Source organism: Spea bombifrons, chromosome 4, assembly GCF_027358695.1.
Source record: "Spea bombifrons isolate aSpeBom1 chromosome 4, aSpeBom1.2.pri, whole genome shotgun sequence".
NCBI classification, from domain to species: Eukaryota; Metazoa; Chordata; class Amphibia; order Anura; family Pelobatidae; genus Spea; species Spea bombifrons.
In genome coordinates, this window is record NC_071090.1 from 106,537,799 (window position 1) to 106,551,609 (window position 13,811).

The following is a 13,811-nucleotide window of genomic DNA, read 5'->3' on the forward strand; positions in this document are numbered from 1 at the left end:
CTGTCCCAGTCTCAGGGTATATTGGGGCGGCATATTTAATCAACTCTTGAGCTACAGACTGCCAACAACCGAAACTAGCCCACTCAGGAATAGTTCCATACTTAGACCGTTCTTGCCTTCCCACAGCTGGTGATCTCTTTTTAAACAAAGCAAACATCTTAAACTAACACACCGTAACAACAAGCAATTGTTACTGCAAAACAACAAATAATTCTCCCAACAATCAAGTGGATCCTGCCGACTACGCCAATTGTTGTGAATCCTGCCGACTACGCCAATTGTTGTGAATCCTGCCGACTACGCCAATTGTTGTGGTTGTGGCCTGATTCTAACTTTAAATTATTTAATTAAGGTAATCAGGGAACCTTAATAACAACAATAAAATTTATTTAATCTATATACACTCTGTATCTTGATATACAAATGGTATATAATATGAGGTATTCCAGTCGATCATATGGTGAGAAATACTTAAATACTGTGGTGAACGGTAATTATACTTTAATGATCAGCAGAATTAAAATCACAGACCAGTCTTAACAGATTGCAATAACATAACAATAATACTTAGCTTCGGTAGATGGTCAGCTTACAGAGATGATGAAGAAACCCAGCAAAACAATATCAAGTGGAACTCCGTTGGTCATAACGACTACTTGATGAAACGTTGGAAGGATTCCGGTCTATAACCCAGGGCGCTTACAAACAGGTGAAGCCCTCTGGATCCAGGCACCATCAAGCCCTGGATTGAAGTTCCCCTAGCATATGGTGTATCGTTCTTTTTAAGGTGTTTTTTACTATAGTATTGATAGGTTGCTATGTAAATAGCAACCGTATCAATTGTAAACTAGTAACAGTTTTTTCAGTTGAAAGGTGTACAATATTTCGGTTGTAACCATGCAAACCAGAATCACTAACACATCCTATGCCTACACACATGTGAATAAAACAAAATGTGCCTCTGCCTATATGTAACTAAGCAACACCAATCACACAAGAACTGGCTGTTATCGCCTCAGGCTAGGATAGGTTGTATAGCAACTTTGTTGTTGTTGTTGGTGGGATCCTAGGACAACTATTGACCAGTAGGTCAATATTTATATTAAATTAATTCTACTGTCATTCTGCTGTCTATGACGTAAATCACAAATTAGGAAAATCATTTTCATAACAGTAGATCACCTTGTATTTATTTATCTCTTCGGGAATTACCTTTTTTTTTGGTTTGCCCAGGAACTCCTATCAGTCAGATGATTGAAGATGCCATTGACGGCGCCAATCTAAATCATTTCATCAATTTACCGAGGGGCTGCGGTGAACAGATCATGGTCACAATGACGTCCTGTGTAATAGCCACGATTTACCTCGATACCACAAACCAATGGGAGAAGATCGGATTAGATCGCAGGGAAAAGGCCATCAGCCACATTAAAAGCGGTAAGAGTGAAAGTAAACAGGCTTGGAGCAAGAATCATATCAAACACTCCAAGTGATGGAATAGCGAGATGAAACTCGGGAGAAGCCATTGTTTTATTTTGAGGAGTGTGTTTGATGGTGTTAGCTTTTGTAAACGATGGAAAATGTCCACAATATTCTAGGACACTATAGGGCTTCTCTTTCGGTGTGTTTGCTAATAGGACATGCACCAAATTTTGTGGGAAATGTAATATGGAAGTTTTAACTTCAGGAAAAAAAACACAGAGCCACCGTACAAATGGGATTTTCACACGAATCACCTCCTATAAGTCAAGGGCATGTTCAAGTGACATACTATTACGTCCTGGCACTTTAGACATCGACGGGACTAAATCCCTGCCGGTGGACAGGGGACCAGGCTTCCAATCGGCTCTGCTGGCTGAGGCCAAAATGTAGCGATCGAATATGACTGGTTTTTTTTTGCCCTGTTTTATTTTTTTCCATGTTAAAGATAGCGCATAAAAATGAAAATCATCTTTCCCTAAAAATAGGAGGAATTATAGCAAAAATAATGCCCCCCCTTGTGTCCTCAAGTGTAAAATACCTGCACCTTTAAGGGATTATACCCATGCATATGAAAGCATTTGTTCCACCACCTGTAATATTGCCATAATCTTCCCAAAGCTCTCATAATTCTGTTTCTCACCTAATGGTTTTCAGGTTACGAGGGAGAGATGGCATTTCGCAAAAGTGACAACTCCTATGCAATCTACCGGTCCAATCCGTCCAGCACATGGTGAGACGCTGATAATATCCCAACCCTGCCACTTCTCTCTGATGGCCCCACTGCCATTTAATAGTCCTTGGAGAAGCTGTTTGCCACCTTCTTACAGTCTCATCCAAAGAACCTTTCCATCTTTTCCCATAATTCATATCTCTACCAACAAAACTCCCTTGTGCCAACTTTTTTAATGACAATAATCACTTTATCCGTCTTCCCATTCAAACCGACTCCAGTTAACCTCATCTGTTGTGCAGCCAGAATGCCCCCTATTGCCACAGCTTTGGCCCTACATTGAGGCCCCAAGCAGCTTAATGCGACTAACACTGCATTCTAGATCTTTGGTCATACTGCCACGTATTCACTTAACAATGAGGAATTCTTTGTATCCCTTTGGAACAGAATGTTGGCATAGGTTGAAAATATAATACAAAAATCCCTCTCCTTATCACGAGAACAATAACCATAGCCAAACGACAAGAGATCCTTCTCAAGAGATCCTTCTTCAAGAGATCGTTGTGTACGTTCTATTGATCACTCTCGCGCTTCTTCATGCCAAATGAGAATCCTGATGTATTGATACTTGACCATCTTCTCTCAGGCTCACTGCGTATGTTGCCAAGGTTTTTGCCATGGCTCAGACCCTGATAGATATTGACAGCAATGTTCTTTGCGGTGCAATCAAGTGGCTGGTGCTGGAGAAACAGAAACCAGATGGCCTATTCAAGGAGACGGCCCCGGTCCACTCTAGAGCCATGACGGTACGTATTCAAGAGGATTACTCTTGTACCAAGGACCTATGAGTAGTGTTTTGGAAATACATTGGCCACACATTTGGTGACGTTGGGTTCCTCTGATTGTTATAGCCTCTGGTACGAATATTGTAAAAGATTTTTCTAGTATATCTAGTGTTACAAAGTGACCTTGGGTGAACAATTATGTTTCTGAACAATTTATGGGTATGTGACCCAGAGAACCATCTACATAAAAAGTGAAATACTAGGTTTCAAGGGTACTTTGGGTTAGCCGTGGAAATAATAATCCTGGCCATCTGTAATGTAACGTGAAATCAAAGCATAACGAAATACTCCCCATAAACTATACAGGGCCAGTCTGGAGTTGACCCTTCATAATGCATAGTTTACTTCCATAAGATCCTTCTAAGATTCTCAACCAGTCAATGGTCATCATAAAAGAATGCTTCTTCTGTGATGACAATGCCCATCTGACCATGTGAGGTCCTTGAGTAAACCATCGCGGCCGTCCCACTCCCAATAAGTAACTTGTATGCCCTTCATTCAGGGTGGATTGAAAACGACGACAGATCCAGATGCGGCCCTCACAGCTTTTGTTCTCATTGCAATGCTGGAGAGCGAGAAAGTCTGCGGCGATTACGTCAATGTGAGTATTTAGAAGACAGCTCCAGCGAGCGCCACCGTGGTGTCCAGGGACGTGCACTGACCCGTGAAAAAAAATATATTTTTATTCCACAGAATCTGAAGGGCAGTATTGAAAAAGCAACAAGCTTCCTGGCGGACCGATACCCAAAGTTAACAAAACCATATTCCGTTGCCATCGCCTCGTATGCTCTTGCGATGGCCGGAGTCCTGAAAGAGACAAAGACGCTCATGGCGGCGTCCACAGGTGCGGCTTGCTGAGGAATTGAATAGAATTAATAGAAAATACCTGACATAGAATCATGTAAATTAATGCTTTAGAGAATTCTATTGCCCCTGTGAAGTTCATGATATACTTTTTTCTCTCTCTCCCCCTCTCCCTCTCTCTCTCTCTCTCTCTCCCTTTCTCTCCCATCACCAGACAATACCCATTGGGTTGAAGAGGGTGCTCACCACATCACCCAGGAAGCGACATCTTACGCCCTCCTCGCTCTCCTCCGCATGAAGGAGTATAAACTGACGAGCCCCATTGTGCGCTGGCTCAATGAGCAGAGATTTCAAAGGCCGAGCGATGGATCCACACAAGTGAGTGATACGTGTAGCACCCGTTTGCTTAAACACCGACTATATCTGTCCTTCCCTTGGTGAACTCTAGGCTTAGAAGACCCAAAACAGGCCCAGGTGTTGAGATCTCTCTAGAGTAAAGGTGGGTCAGTCAAAATCAAATTGATTGAACCTGATTGACTCACCTGTGTTTAAGCAGAGCTATCCAGAAATATTGGCCTGTGTGGTGAGAATCCCAGGTCTTGTGTCTCTTATTTCAAGGCCGTGTTACTGTTGTACTAACTTAACTATCACTCACCATTCTTATTACATTAGAAAAAGGGCCCACTGAGATCTTTATGATTACAGCAATAATATTTATTATATATAATTTACATAAGAGGAAATTTACAATATAATAAATAATTTATTAGGCTATTAAAGATGGGAAATTGGAAGGATGATTATTTATTTCTATTTATATATCTATTTATTATATATATCTTCCCTTTCTGCTTCCCCCTGGTAAATATCTCCACAACAGTGATTGACAAAAAACACAAGCTATAGGCAGTTTTGATAAATTAATGTGTTTATGCTAAGATCTGTGATGGCGTCAGTGCCACTTTGACATCATTCTGCCATTTGTAATCCATTTTTGGCTCTGTGGTTTATTCGACGTTACCATTGTTTTTACCTCTAACACGGTCTGATTGTCCTTTGTTCTAGGCTATCATCCTATTGTTCCAGGCTCTAGCCCAGTATCAAACAGACTTCCCAACGGTTGCTGATTTAGCGCTTGATGTTTCCATTCACCTTCCCGAGAGACAGCAACCATTAACGCATCGCATTAACCTGCAAAACGCCTTGTGGGCACGATCCGCTGAGGTAAGAACTGGGTAAGGGTGACGAAAACAAAGGACTTGCTCCTTGTGTGTATGTAGGCCTATGTCTTGGGGATAATAACAGGATTTGGAGGTGATGGTAAGGAAAATTTAGCAAGAGAAGTGAAAATGTGAGGGCGATTTTAGCATAGTATCCTGCTTAAGCATACCTAGGGGCTTCTCAAGGTAGGCTTCCTGGAGCCCTCTTGCTTTTGGGGTATGGCTTAAGAGATTTTAAAGTTTAACCATGCGCAGGGATGGCGCTAGCTGCACCTAGAGAGATAAACAGTAGGCAGGACCTATACCCTGCTCCCCTGCCCGGAGAATGAACAAAGCGACCTGGAGACTCTGGGTCAAACACGCAGAGCTCCCGGTATGGTGGGAGGACTGACGGAGTGGTGTATAAAAATAGGGCAGGGGGTGGGCAGAACTGGGGTAAGATAGATACCCCTCGACCACGCAGAGACTAAAGAGCTGCCCGAAAGGGCTGGTAACCAGCTGTAAAACTTAGAGCCCCTGGGGCAAATATGAATCCAAGCTCACATGTGTCAGATGATGGTCATCAGGAAACCTAGACATGGGCACAAAATATTTTTACGCTGTCATACATATTTTAAACACAAACTTATGAGTTTATGTATAATGAGGTCTGTAATCGTAACTTTAGATGGCGTTTCCTAAATTGTTCAGCTGATGGTACTAAAATCGCTGCCCTTGGCACTACGCGTAGGAGACAGTCCTGGATGTATTGATAATGCCCTGCTTGGGGGTACATTGTGTGATAACTTATCACCCATCTCTTCCCAGACCAGAATCAACAAAGACTTTATGGTAGAAGCAAAGGGTAAAGGACAAGGCACTTTAAATGTGAGTTTGGTCGTGTGGCCCCTTGTATGGTAACATCTCGTGCTCCTAATATGTCTAATAACAAGAGTTTTTAGCTAAAACTTTTATCCTAAAATACTGTGAATTAAGTATGGACCGTATTCCCTCATACTCTTCAAAACGTCCACTAGCTGCCATCGTGGACTGGCGGTGGACTGGCCCATGTCCTCACCACTTTATGGCCAAGATATGCATGTTATTAAAGACTTATTTCATGGATTTAGTGTCGGCATCGGTAACAACGTGTGATTTCAACGTGTCCTGCGCAGGTGGTGACAGTATATTACGGCCTTGTGACGGAGAAGGAGAAAGAATGCAATAACTTCCACCTTTCTGTCAAGGTTCATGAGGAACATGATGGTGAGAAAGCACTTTATACCGTCTCTATTTAACATATTTAAAATATAACATCTTCTATCACGCAAATAGGAGCATTATCTGTAGAACTCGTGGTGGAGGCATCATATGACGAGACTAAGTGTCTCTTTTGATCATAAGTATTTAATTTTTTTTAGTTTATGTATAATTATTATTTTTATTACTACAGATCGGGACCCTTAGGGTCAATAAAAAACAAGATTTGCCCCAAGTACATTTGAACGACCAAAATTAAGTAAAATTAAGGAAATTAAGTATCAAGTATTCATATTCTTGGGAGGGGGGGGCTTGTTTCAAACCTGTAGTCATGGGGCTTATTTCAGGAAGGGGTGCAAATGCGGCAGACCTGCTGGGCCATATAACATCTGTCCGCAATGCTACTCGAGAGTCAATAACATTCAAAAACAGCATTTTTTCTGGTTTTTGTAACATTTGTATAAGTTTATCACTGTTGGATTTTTTTTTTATTCTTGATTTCCAGTTAGGCAACCCGAAGGCGCTGTTTCGACCATATCTCTAGAAATTTGTGCCAGGTATATGGTTCTGCTTTCTGATTTGTTTGTCCTAATACCAACAATCCCCCTTAGCCCCTTTCATAACATCAGTTCTTATAACTCCGTGGAAAATAAATGTAGCATCGAAACGTGGGAAATGGAAAAGGTCCAAGTGGGCTACGCTACCCCAGCGACCACCGCCATTAAATACCGACTCGTAACCCAGACCATGTTGTTGTACAACCCGCCACTAGTTAATCACAGCGATATCCCTGGTGTGTAACATGTTCCTCCGTCTCTTCTTCTAGACATCTGAAAAATGTTGATGCCACCATGTCCATCATAGATGTCTCCATGCTGACTGGATTTGCCCCAGACGTGGAGTCACTTAATAAGGTGAGTGCCGAGCGCCAGGAATCAACCAACTCTTTCTAGCCAAACTCTGACAGAAAGTTTTTTTTATGACTGTAGAAGAATTAATTGTAGAAAAATGATAAAAAACTTCTGGAAAAGTGGGGTAAATATTAGTTAGAGGGCAAATTTTGGTTGTATTTGCTCTTTGGTTCTTTTTTTTTATTATTCATACCATATGTCCTCTAACTTTCCTCCGTTGATCATCCACAGCTAGCGAATGGCGTGGACAAATACATCTCCAAATTTGAGATCAGCACTGAAGAAAATGACAAAGGCACCCTCATTATTTACCTAGATAAGGTGAGGAGAAATGGTGGCTCTCTACAACCCTGCAACCCCATTTATGTGGGTTTTAACTCTCCAATTCAGCCAACGAGGGTCATATATTGGTAAAAAAGACAAAAAAAACTAACAAAAAAAAAACAAATAGTAAAAGTAACTCAAACTGAGTAACTTTTTTTACTCTTGCATTCTCTTGATGCTGAAGTCCATATGTGGACATCAAAAGTTATATTTTAAAAAAAACATAAAAAAACACCATTCTTGGAGCTGTTTAATGCTCTAACCCTATGTAAGATTTTGCTCATTCATAATTCTTGCTGGAACACAAATTTGACATGTGACACAAAATCAGGCTCTGATTGGTCATTGCCATAGAACCTGAAAAATCTCTCAAGCTCTTAAATGCGTCCGTTTAGTTTTCCTGCGATTAAACCTTCGGAGGAAATAATTAAATGTAGTTTCCATTTAATGACTTCATTCATGAGCATATACCCAGACTTTTTAACCATGCTCTTCTCTCCCTCATTCACGTTGTCCCCTGGATACACTTACTCGGGTCTGTTTCTGCCTTTAGATCTCACACACGGAGGAGGAGTGCATAAAGCTTTATGCCCACCAATTACTCAGAGTGGGTCTCATTCAGCCCGCGTCCGTCACAGTGTATGATTATTACAGCCCAGGTAAGTTTTCATGCAGACGACTGCATATTACCGAGAGTATATGATTCTACTGCTATCCAACTGCATTTTTAAAAACTTTTCCCCTTCACAGAGAGCCGCTGCACTAAATTCTACCATCCGGTGGAGGGCAGTAATCTGCTGGGCAAGATCTGCCAGGGTGACGTCTGCCGCTGCGCTGAGGGTAAGATGGACCGCAGGAGGAGAAAGAGGGGATAACCTAAGACTAGAGGGCCAGAGGCTCAGAAGTAATGTCAGGATGTTTTATTTTACTGAGAAAGTGGTAGACAAGTGGTAAAGCCTCCCAGTCGAAGTGGTAAAGACGAATACAGTGCGAGGATTTAAACGTGGGTTAAGTAGGTATAAAGGTATCCTAAATCTAAGATGAGACCAACGACTGATTAAGGTGTAATTCTTTACAACAGGAAAAAAATGGGCGAACTAGACGGGCCGAAATGGGTCTATAGTTATAGTTATACGGAGTAATGGTGGGTATAAAGATGGGGCTACAAAGAGCAATAGGAGAATTTATAGGGGCTGCCGTATTGAGCTTTAGCAGGAGTTATAAAGAGGGGCTATGAAGAATAATAGGAGGGATTATAATGAGGGGCTATATATATAGAGTAATAGGAGGGATTATAATGAGGGGCTATATGGAGTAATATGAGGAATTATAAAGAGGGGGTATATAGAGTAATAGGAGGGATTATAATGAGGGGCTATATATAGAGAGTAATATGAGGGATTATAAAGAGGGGGTATATAGAGTAATAGGAGGGATTATAAAGAGGGGGTATATAGAGTAACATGAGGGATTATAACGAGGGGCTATATATAGAGAGTAATATGAGGGATTATAAAGAGGGGGTATATAGAGAGTAATATGAGGGATTATAAGGAGGGGGTATATAGAGTAATTTGAGGGATTATAATGAGGGGTTATATAAAGTAATAGGAGGGATTATAATGAGGGGCTATATATAGAGAGAGTAACAGGAGGGATTATAATGAGGGGCTACATGGAGCCTCCACCTTTTTGACGCGTCCCCTTTGATCTTGTCTCGCAGAGAACTGTTTCATGAGGCAGAGAATAGATGAAGAAGTCACAGCGGAATTAAGAATGGAAAAGGCATGTGAGCCAGGCGTGGACTACGGTGAGCCACTAACCCCACCGACCCTGTCCTGTTACATTGTAATCTCATCTACATGCGTCTGGAATTCTTTATTATTTTGTTCTCCCTAGTCATTTTGGGTGTATTTAAAATACAGCTCTTGGGGCTGGTCAGGGGAAATCAGAGAATCCCCCCAACCCGTTTTGATGCCCACCGCCCAGAAAAGTACACAACGGTTTCTCTCTTTCCCTTTCTTATAAAACAAATCCTTTTTTATATCTGCAAATTCATGCTTTCTCCTTCTTTGCCTATGATTTAACTTATTTATAAAAGTTTTAAAATTATTTTGTTCTTCATATTTGGTTATTTTAGCATCAGGGAGATAGGACTGGCACCCACCTTCCCAACAGAGCTGAAACTAAACCAGCCTGAACTCCGGCTCCACTTTTGGTCCTCGTCCATGTCCATATGGACCCGTCCATGTCCATAGAGACCCGTGCATGTCCATAGAGACCCATCCATGGCCATAGAGACCCGTCCATGGCCATAAGGACCCGTCCATGACCATAGAGACCTGTCCATGTCCATAGTCCATGAGTGAGGTCTTTGCTTATACAGTGGCTCACTCTTGGTTTGATGAAGTGGGAGCACAAGGTGTTATAGGGCTCAGCTTAAGCTAAATAAGAAAAATGTGGAGCTTTAGAAGACCATGGGTGGCTAACCCTTAGCTACCGTCACAAATTTTTCATACATCCAGCCCAGTGCTTATCCGAATTTTCTCTCTACAGTGTACAAGGCAGTGCTCCTAAGGATAGAAGAAAAGGAAAACTTTGACAACTATGTGTTGAAAATTCTTCGGGTTATTAAACAGGGTAAGTTTTCCAGAACATATTAGCAATATGTTATTACAGGCCACGTAAGATCTAGGTGGAGGTGTCATTGGATGGGAGATGGTTTGGAGCCAGCTAGCCTTCTTCTTCTAAAGTGCCAGCTCAATATTTTTTATAATGTGCCCGTCTGCCCATGAAAATAAATAATTTTAACATTTAGGCCCATAAAAATATTCAGCTACAGGCCCACAAACCCCTCTTTTGGTCCTTACAATGTCTTGTTACTTTGGCCCCTAGGTACCGATGAAGACGTTCAGGATAAGGAACGCTATTTCATCAGCCACCGGAAATGTCGCGACAAATTGGAAATGCAGGTCGGGCGAGATTACTTAATCTGGGGTGTGTCGAGCGACCTCTGGAGCCAACCATCAGGGTGAGAGAGACGATAGAAGAAAAAAAAAAGTGTATTGATGATATAAGCGCACGAACGTTTTCACTTATCATTCATTTTACTTGAAACAAATTATTGACGATTGATGGATGCCATTCAATGAATTCTCAATAATTTAGAATATAAGCAGAATAGTATTTTTATGTTTTTTGTGTTAATGTCACTTTTTCAAGTTCTGCATTATTTAGAGCCCGCTATGCTTTCTAAGCCTAGGTAGATATAAACGTAGAATTTGCCGGCAGATAAGAACCATTCGGCCCTTCTAGTATGCCAATTTGTTCCTGGAGACTCCTTTCTTAATCAGTCGTTGGTCTCGTCTTAGATTCAGGAGCCATATGCCTATCCCATGCATGTTTAAATCACCTCGTTGTGTGTCTCTACCTCTTCTGCTGGGAGGCTGTTCCATTTATCCATCATCCCCTCTGTAGATGAATATGAGCATTAAACATATCGTTAATTGAGTTATTGTTAACCTGTGCTTTATGGTATAAGCATGCTTGTTTGTGCTACAATGTTTCTACATAGAATACATTTTAATAGGATGATGTGCTGACCCGTTTTGTTTTTGTCGATTATTATTGGGTTACTTTTGGGGAAGACAACCTCTTTGGGTTTTATCACCCTATATTGTAAATTATTCTATGGGAGCGGCCATCTTGACTTCCTGTTCCAAGAGTCTGGACGATTAGTCCTTCCCTTTAGGGTTTTTTATTTTTTTAAAAAAAAGAGTGATTTAATCAATAAACATTTTTTTTCAATTTAAGCCTAAATCGTATGGTTAATTGTGCAGTCACATTAATTGTTTTAAGAGAAACATCCGCTTTCTGTGTTTCTCTCTACAGCTATTCCTACATCATCGGGAAGGACACGTGGATTGAATGGTGGCCGACGGACAGGGAGTGTCAGAATCCGGAGAACCAGGAGCTTTGTGAAGTCTTCCTCTTAGTCTCGGAAAACCTGGAAATGATCGGCTGCCCAACATAAGGACTCCGTTTGATCTAACCTGTTAGGGATTTTTTTATGATCTAAAATATGCAAAACCAATATTTTATCAATATTAATCCAAAGAGACACTCTATATTTTGTCTCTGATCCTAAATTCTTTCGGATCACGCCAAAATGTATAAATCAAAATAAGATATTATATCTCCACGATCATCAAGATATTATTTATTGTGAAAACACAATCTACAAAATATCGGTATGATCCGTGCAGTGAAAACAAGTCAAAATAAATAATGACATGCGTGTTATTGATCGGTTATCAGGTGTGAATTATTGGCTTGTGGATCCAGCGCATGCAATAATGCAACAGGTGAAACGTATCACATGGTATAAACATCTCACATCTATCAGAATGATATCATCTTATATAAAGAGCATGTGTTCATATCAAACCAGTTGACTTCCAATCCACTCGGCAACCACAAATAAAAGAAAAAGGAATAATTAGGGTGGTAACCAAGAGAATGATTTACCAGAAACAACAATTTTCAAAGACAAGTACTCCGTTTTTGTGTTTAAAACATATTGGAATCAATGGCGTCTGCTGTAAAGTTTGGTGTGGGGGGGGATAATGGTCTGGGGCTGTTTTTCAGGGTTTGGGCCACTAATTTCCAGCGAAGGGTAATCTTACCATCCGCTAAGAAACATCAAGCTTTATTTTATTTTTACCAATTACCATAGAAATTCTGTGCATTACTTTTAAATATTCATTTCCATCATTATCGTTTGGGAACGAGTACTAGCGTAGGAGGCGTATATGCCCACCGGACTCCTAGGACCTTAATTTGCAATCCTACCCCGGACTCTCTATCTCCCAGGGTATTTAATTGTCAACTTTGTTTCATTTTAGCCAAAAACAAAACCCCATGATTGTGATAAGTATTTACAAACTGAATTACTATGGGTTGAACTGACTTGTCCTTCTCGGCAATGTTCAGGGTGGAACTCAATGATATCCAGAAGTTTCTAAACTACGACAATTATGTGATGAGTTGTCTGGGTCATTAAGCAAGGTAACACAAGATGGCGCTCCATCTCTTGGAGATGATCGGTTGGAAAGGCGTACCTAAAGAGCGTATAGCTGTATACTTTGCTATACTATAGCTATACTTTGTGTGACTCTGGATACTGGTGGTGGAACTTTTGGGGGTCCATGTACCGGAGGGTATTCCTGATATTTACCAGGTTTTTTTTATCCCCTTTTAGTTAAAGGTGTTAAACAAAACAGTTATAAGCGTAAGCAGCTGCAAGGCACATATGGCATTATACACCCATCAACCATAACATTCTGGTCAGCTGCCTAAGATTGTGTAGGTCCACCTTTTCCCGCCGAAACAGCCCTGACTCGTCGAGGCCTCTGAAGCTGTGTGAAGGCGTCTGGACCTCTGAAGCTGTGCTGTGGTATCCGGCACCGAGATGTTAGCAGCAGATCATGTAAGTCCTCTAAGTTGCGAGGTGCCGCGTGTTCTCCAGGTAAGTGACGCACCCGGCCATCCACGTGATGTAAAAGAAAAGCGTGATTCACCAGGCCAGCCACCTTCTTCCATTGCTCCGTGGTCCAGTTCTTATGCTCACGTGCCCATTGTAGGCGCTTTCGGCAGTTGACTGGGGTCAGCATGGGCACTCTGACAGCTCCGCAGACCCATAGGTAACAAACTGCGATGCACTGTGTGTTCTGACACTAAGTCTTTCAGCAATTTGAACTACAGTACGTTGTCTGTTGTATTTGGCCACATGGGCAGCCTTTTCCCTCCACGTGCATCAATGAGCCTTGGATGCCCATCACCCTGTCGCCATTTGCTGCCTAATATATCCCACCCAGTCACAGGCGCCATGATAACAAGATTATCCGATTATTATTCACTTCACCTGTCAGTGCTCATAATGTTATGGCTGATCGGTGTATAATGCAAGAACAGTGTCACATATGGCATTATTTACTTCCAGGATTTGCATGATTATTCCCCCCTATTAAATAATACTTTGGTGGAAGCTCCATTCCATTAAGAAACACTGTAAAGAGGCTTTGTCCCGATCATTTATTGTTGACATGTGGATCTGTATAGGAGTTTGAAGAGGTTTGTGATAGATGAGGTAGACGTTTATATGACACCATCCCATATCCTTTAACCGGTGCTCTACTTAATGGTCTTTGGCCTTTCCGTCTTTGGAAGCAATACATTGACATTGCGTCACTTTAAAGTTGCATCTGCTAATTTCATTGTTCTTCCCTTTTCTTCCCTTAGATTTTCTTCTGTCATC

The 13,811-nt window shown here is 41.3% G+C and overlaps 1 protein-coding gene across 1 annotated transcript in view; it reads left to right on the top strand.

Moving 5' to 3' along the window:
• The window catches only part of LOC128492694 (venom factor-like), a 30,027-nt gene extending 18,129 nt beyond the window's left edge, over positions 1-11,898 (top strand). Inside the window, exons 24-41 of the mRNA XM_053465349.1 lie at positions 1,234-1,437; positions 2,137-2,212; positions 2,799-2,958; positions 3,500-3,598; positions 3,691-3,841; positions 4,016-4,179; positions 4,867-5,025; positions 5,829-5,888; positions 6,176-6,266; positions 6,766-6,817; positions 7,087-7,174; positions 7,403-7,492; positions 8,049-8,154; positions 8,246-8,335; positions 9,219-9,305; positions 10,052-10,135; positions 10,391-10,526; positions 11,387-11,898. Coding sequence (XP_053321324.1) covers positions 1,234-1,437; positions 2,137-2,212; positions 2,799-2,958; positions 3,500-3,598; positions 3,691-3,841; positions 4,016-4,179; positions 4,867-5,025; positions 5,829-5,888; positions 6,176-6,266; positions 6,766-6,817; positions 7,087-7,174; positions 7,403-7,492; positions 8,049-8,154; positions 8,246-8,335; positions 9,219-9,305; positions 10,052-10,135; positions 10,391-10,526; positions 11,387-11,528 — 2,039 coding nt within the window. The 3' untranslated portion in view covers positions 11,529-11,898. The remainder of the gene's footprint in view (positions 1-1,233; positions 1,438-2,136; positions 2,213-2,798; positions 2,959-3,499; positions 3,599-3,690; positions 3,842-4,015; positions 4,180-4,866; positions 5,026-5,828; positions 5,889-6,175; positions 6,267-6,765; positions 6,818-7,086; positions 7,175-7,402; positions 7,493-8,048; positions 8,155-8,245; positions 8,336-9,218; positions 9,306-10,051; positions 10,136-10,390; positions 10,527-11,386) is intronic.
• The last annotated feature ends 1,913 nt before the right edge of the window (positions 11,899-13,811 follow it).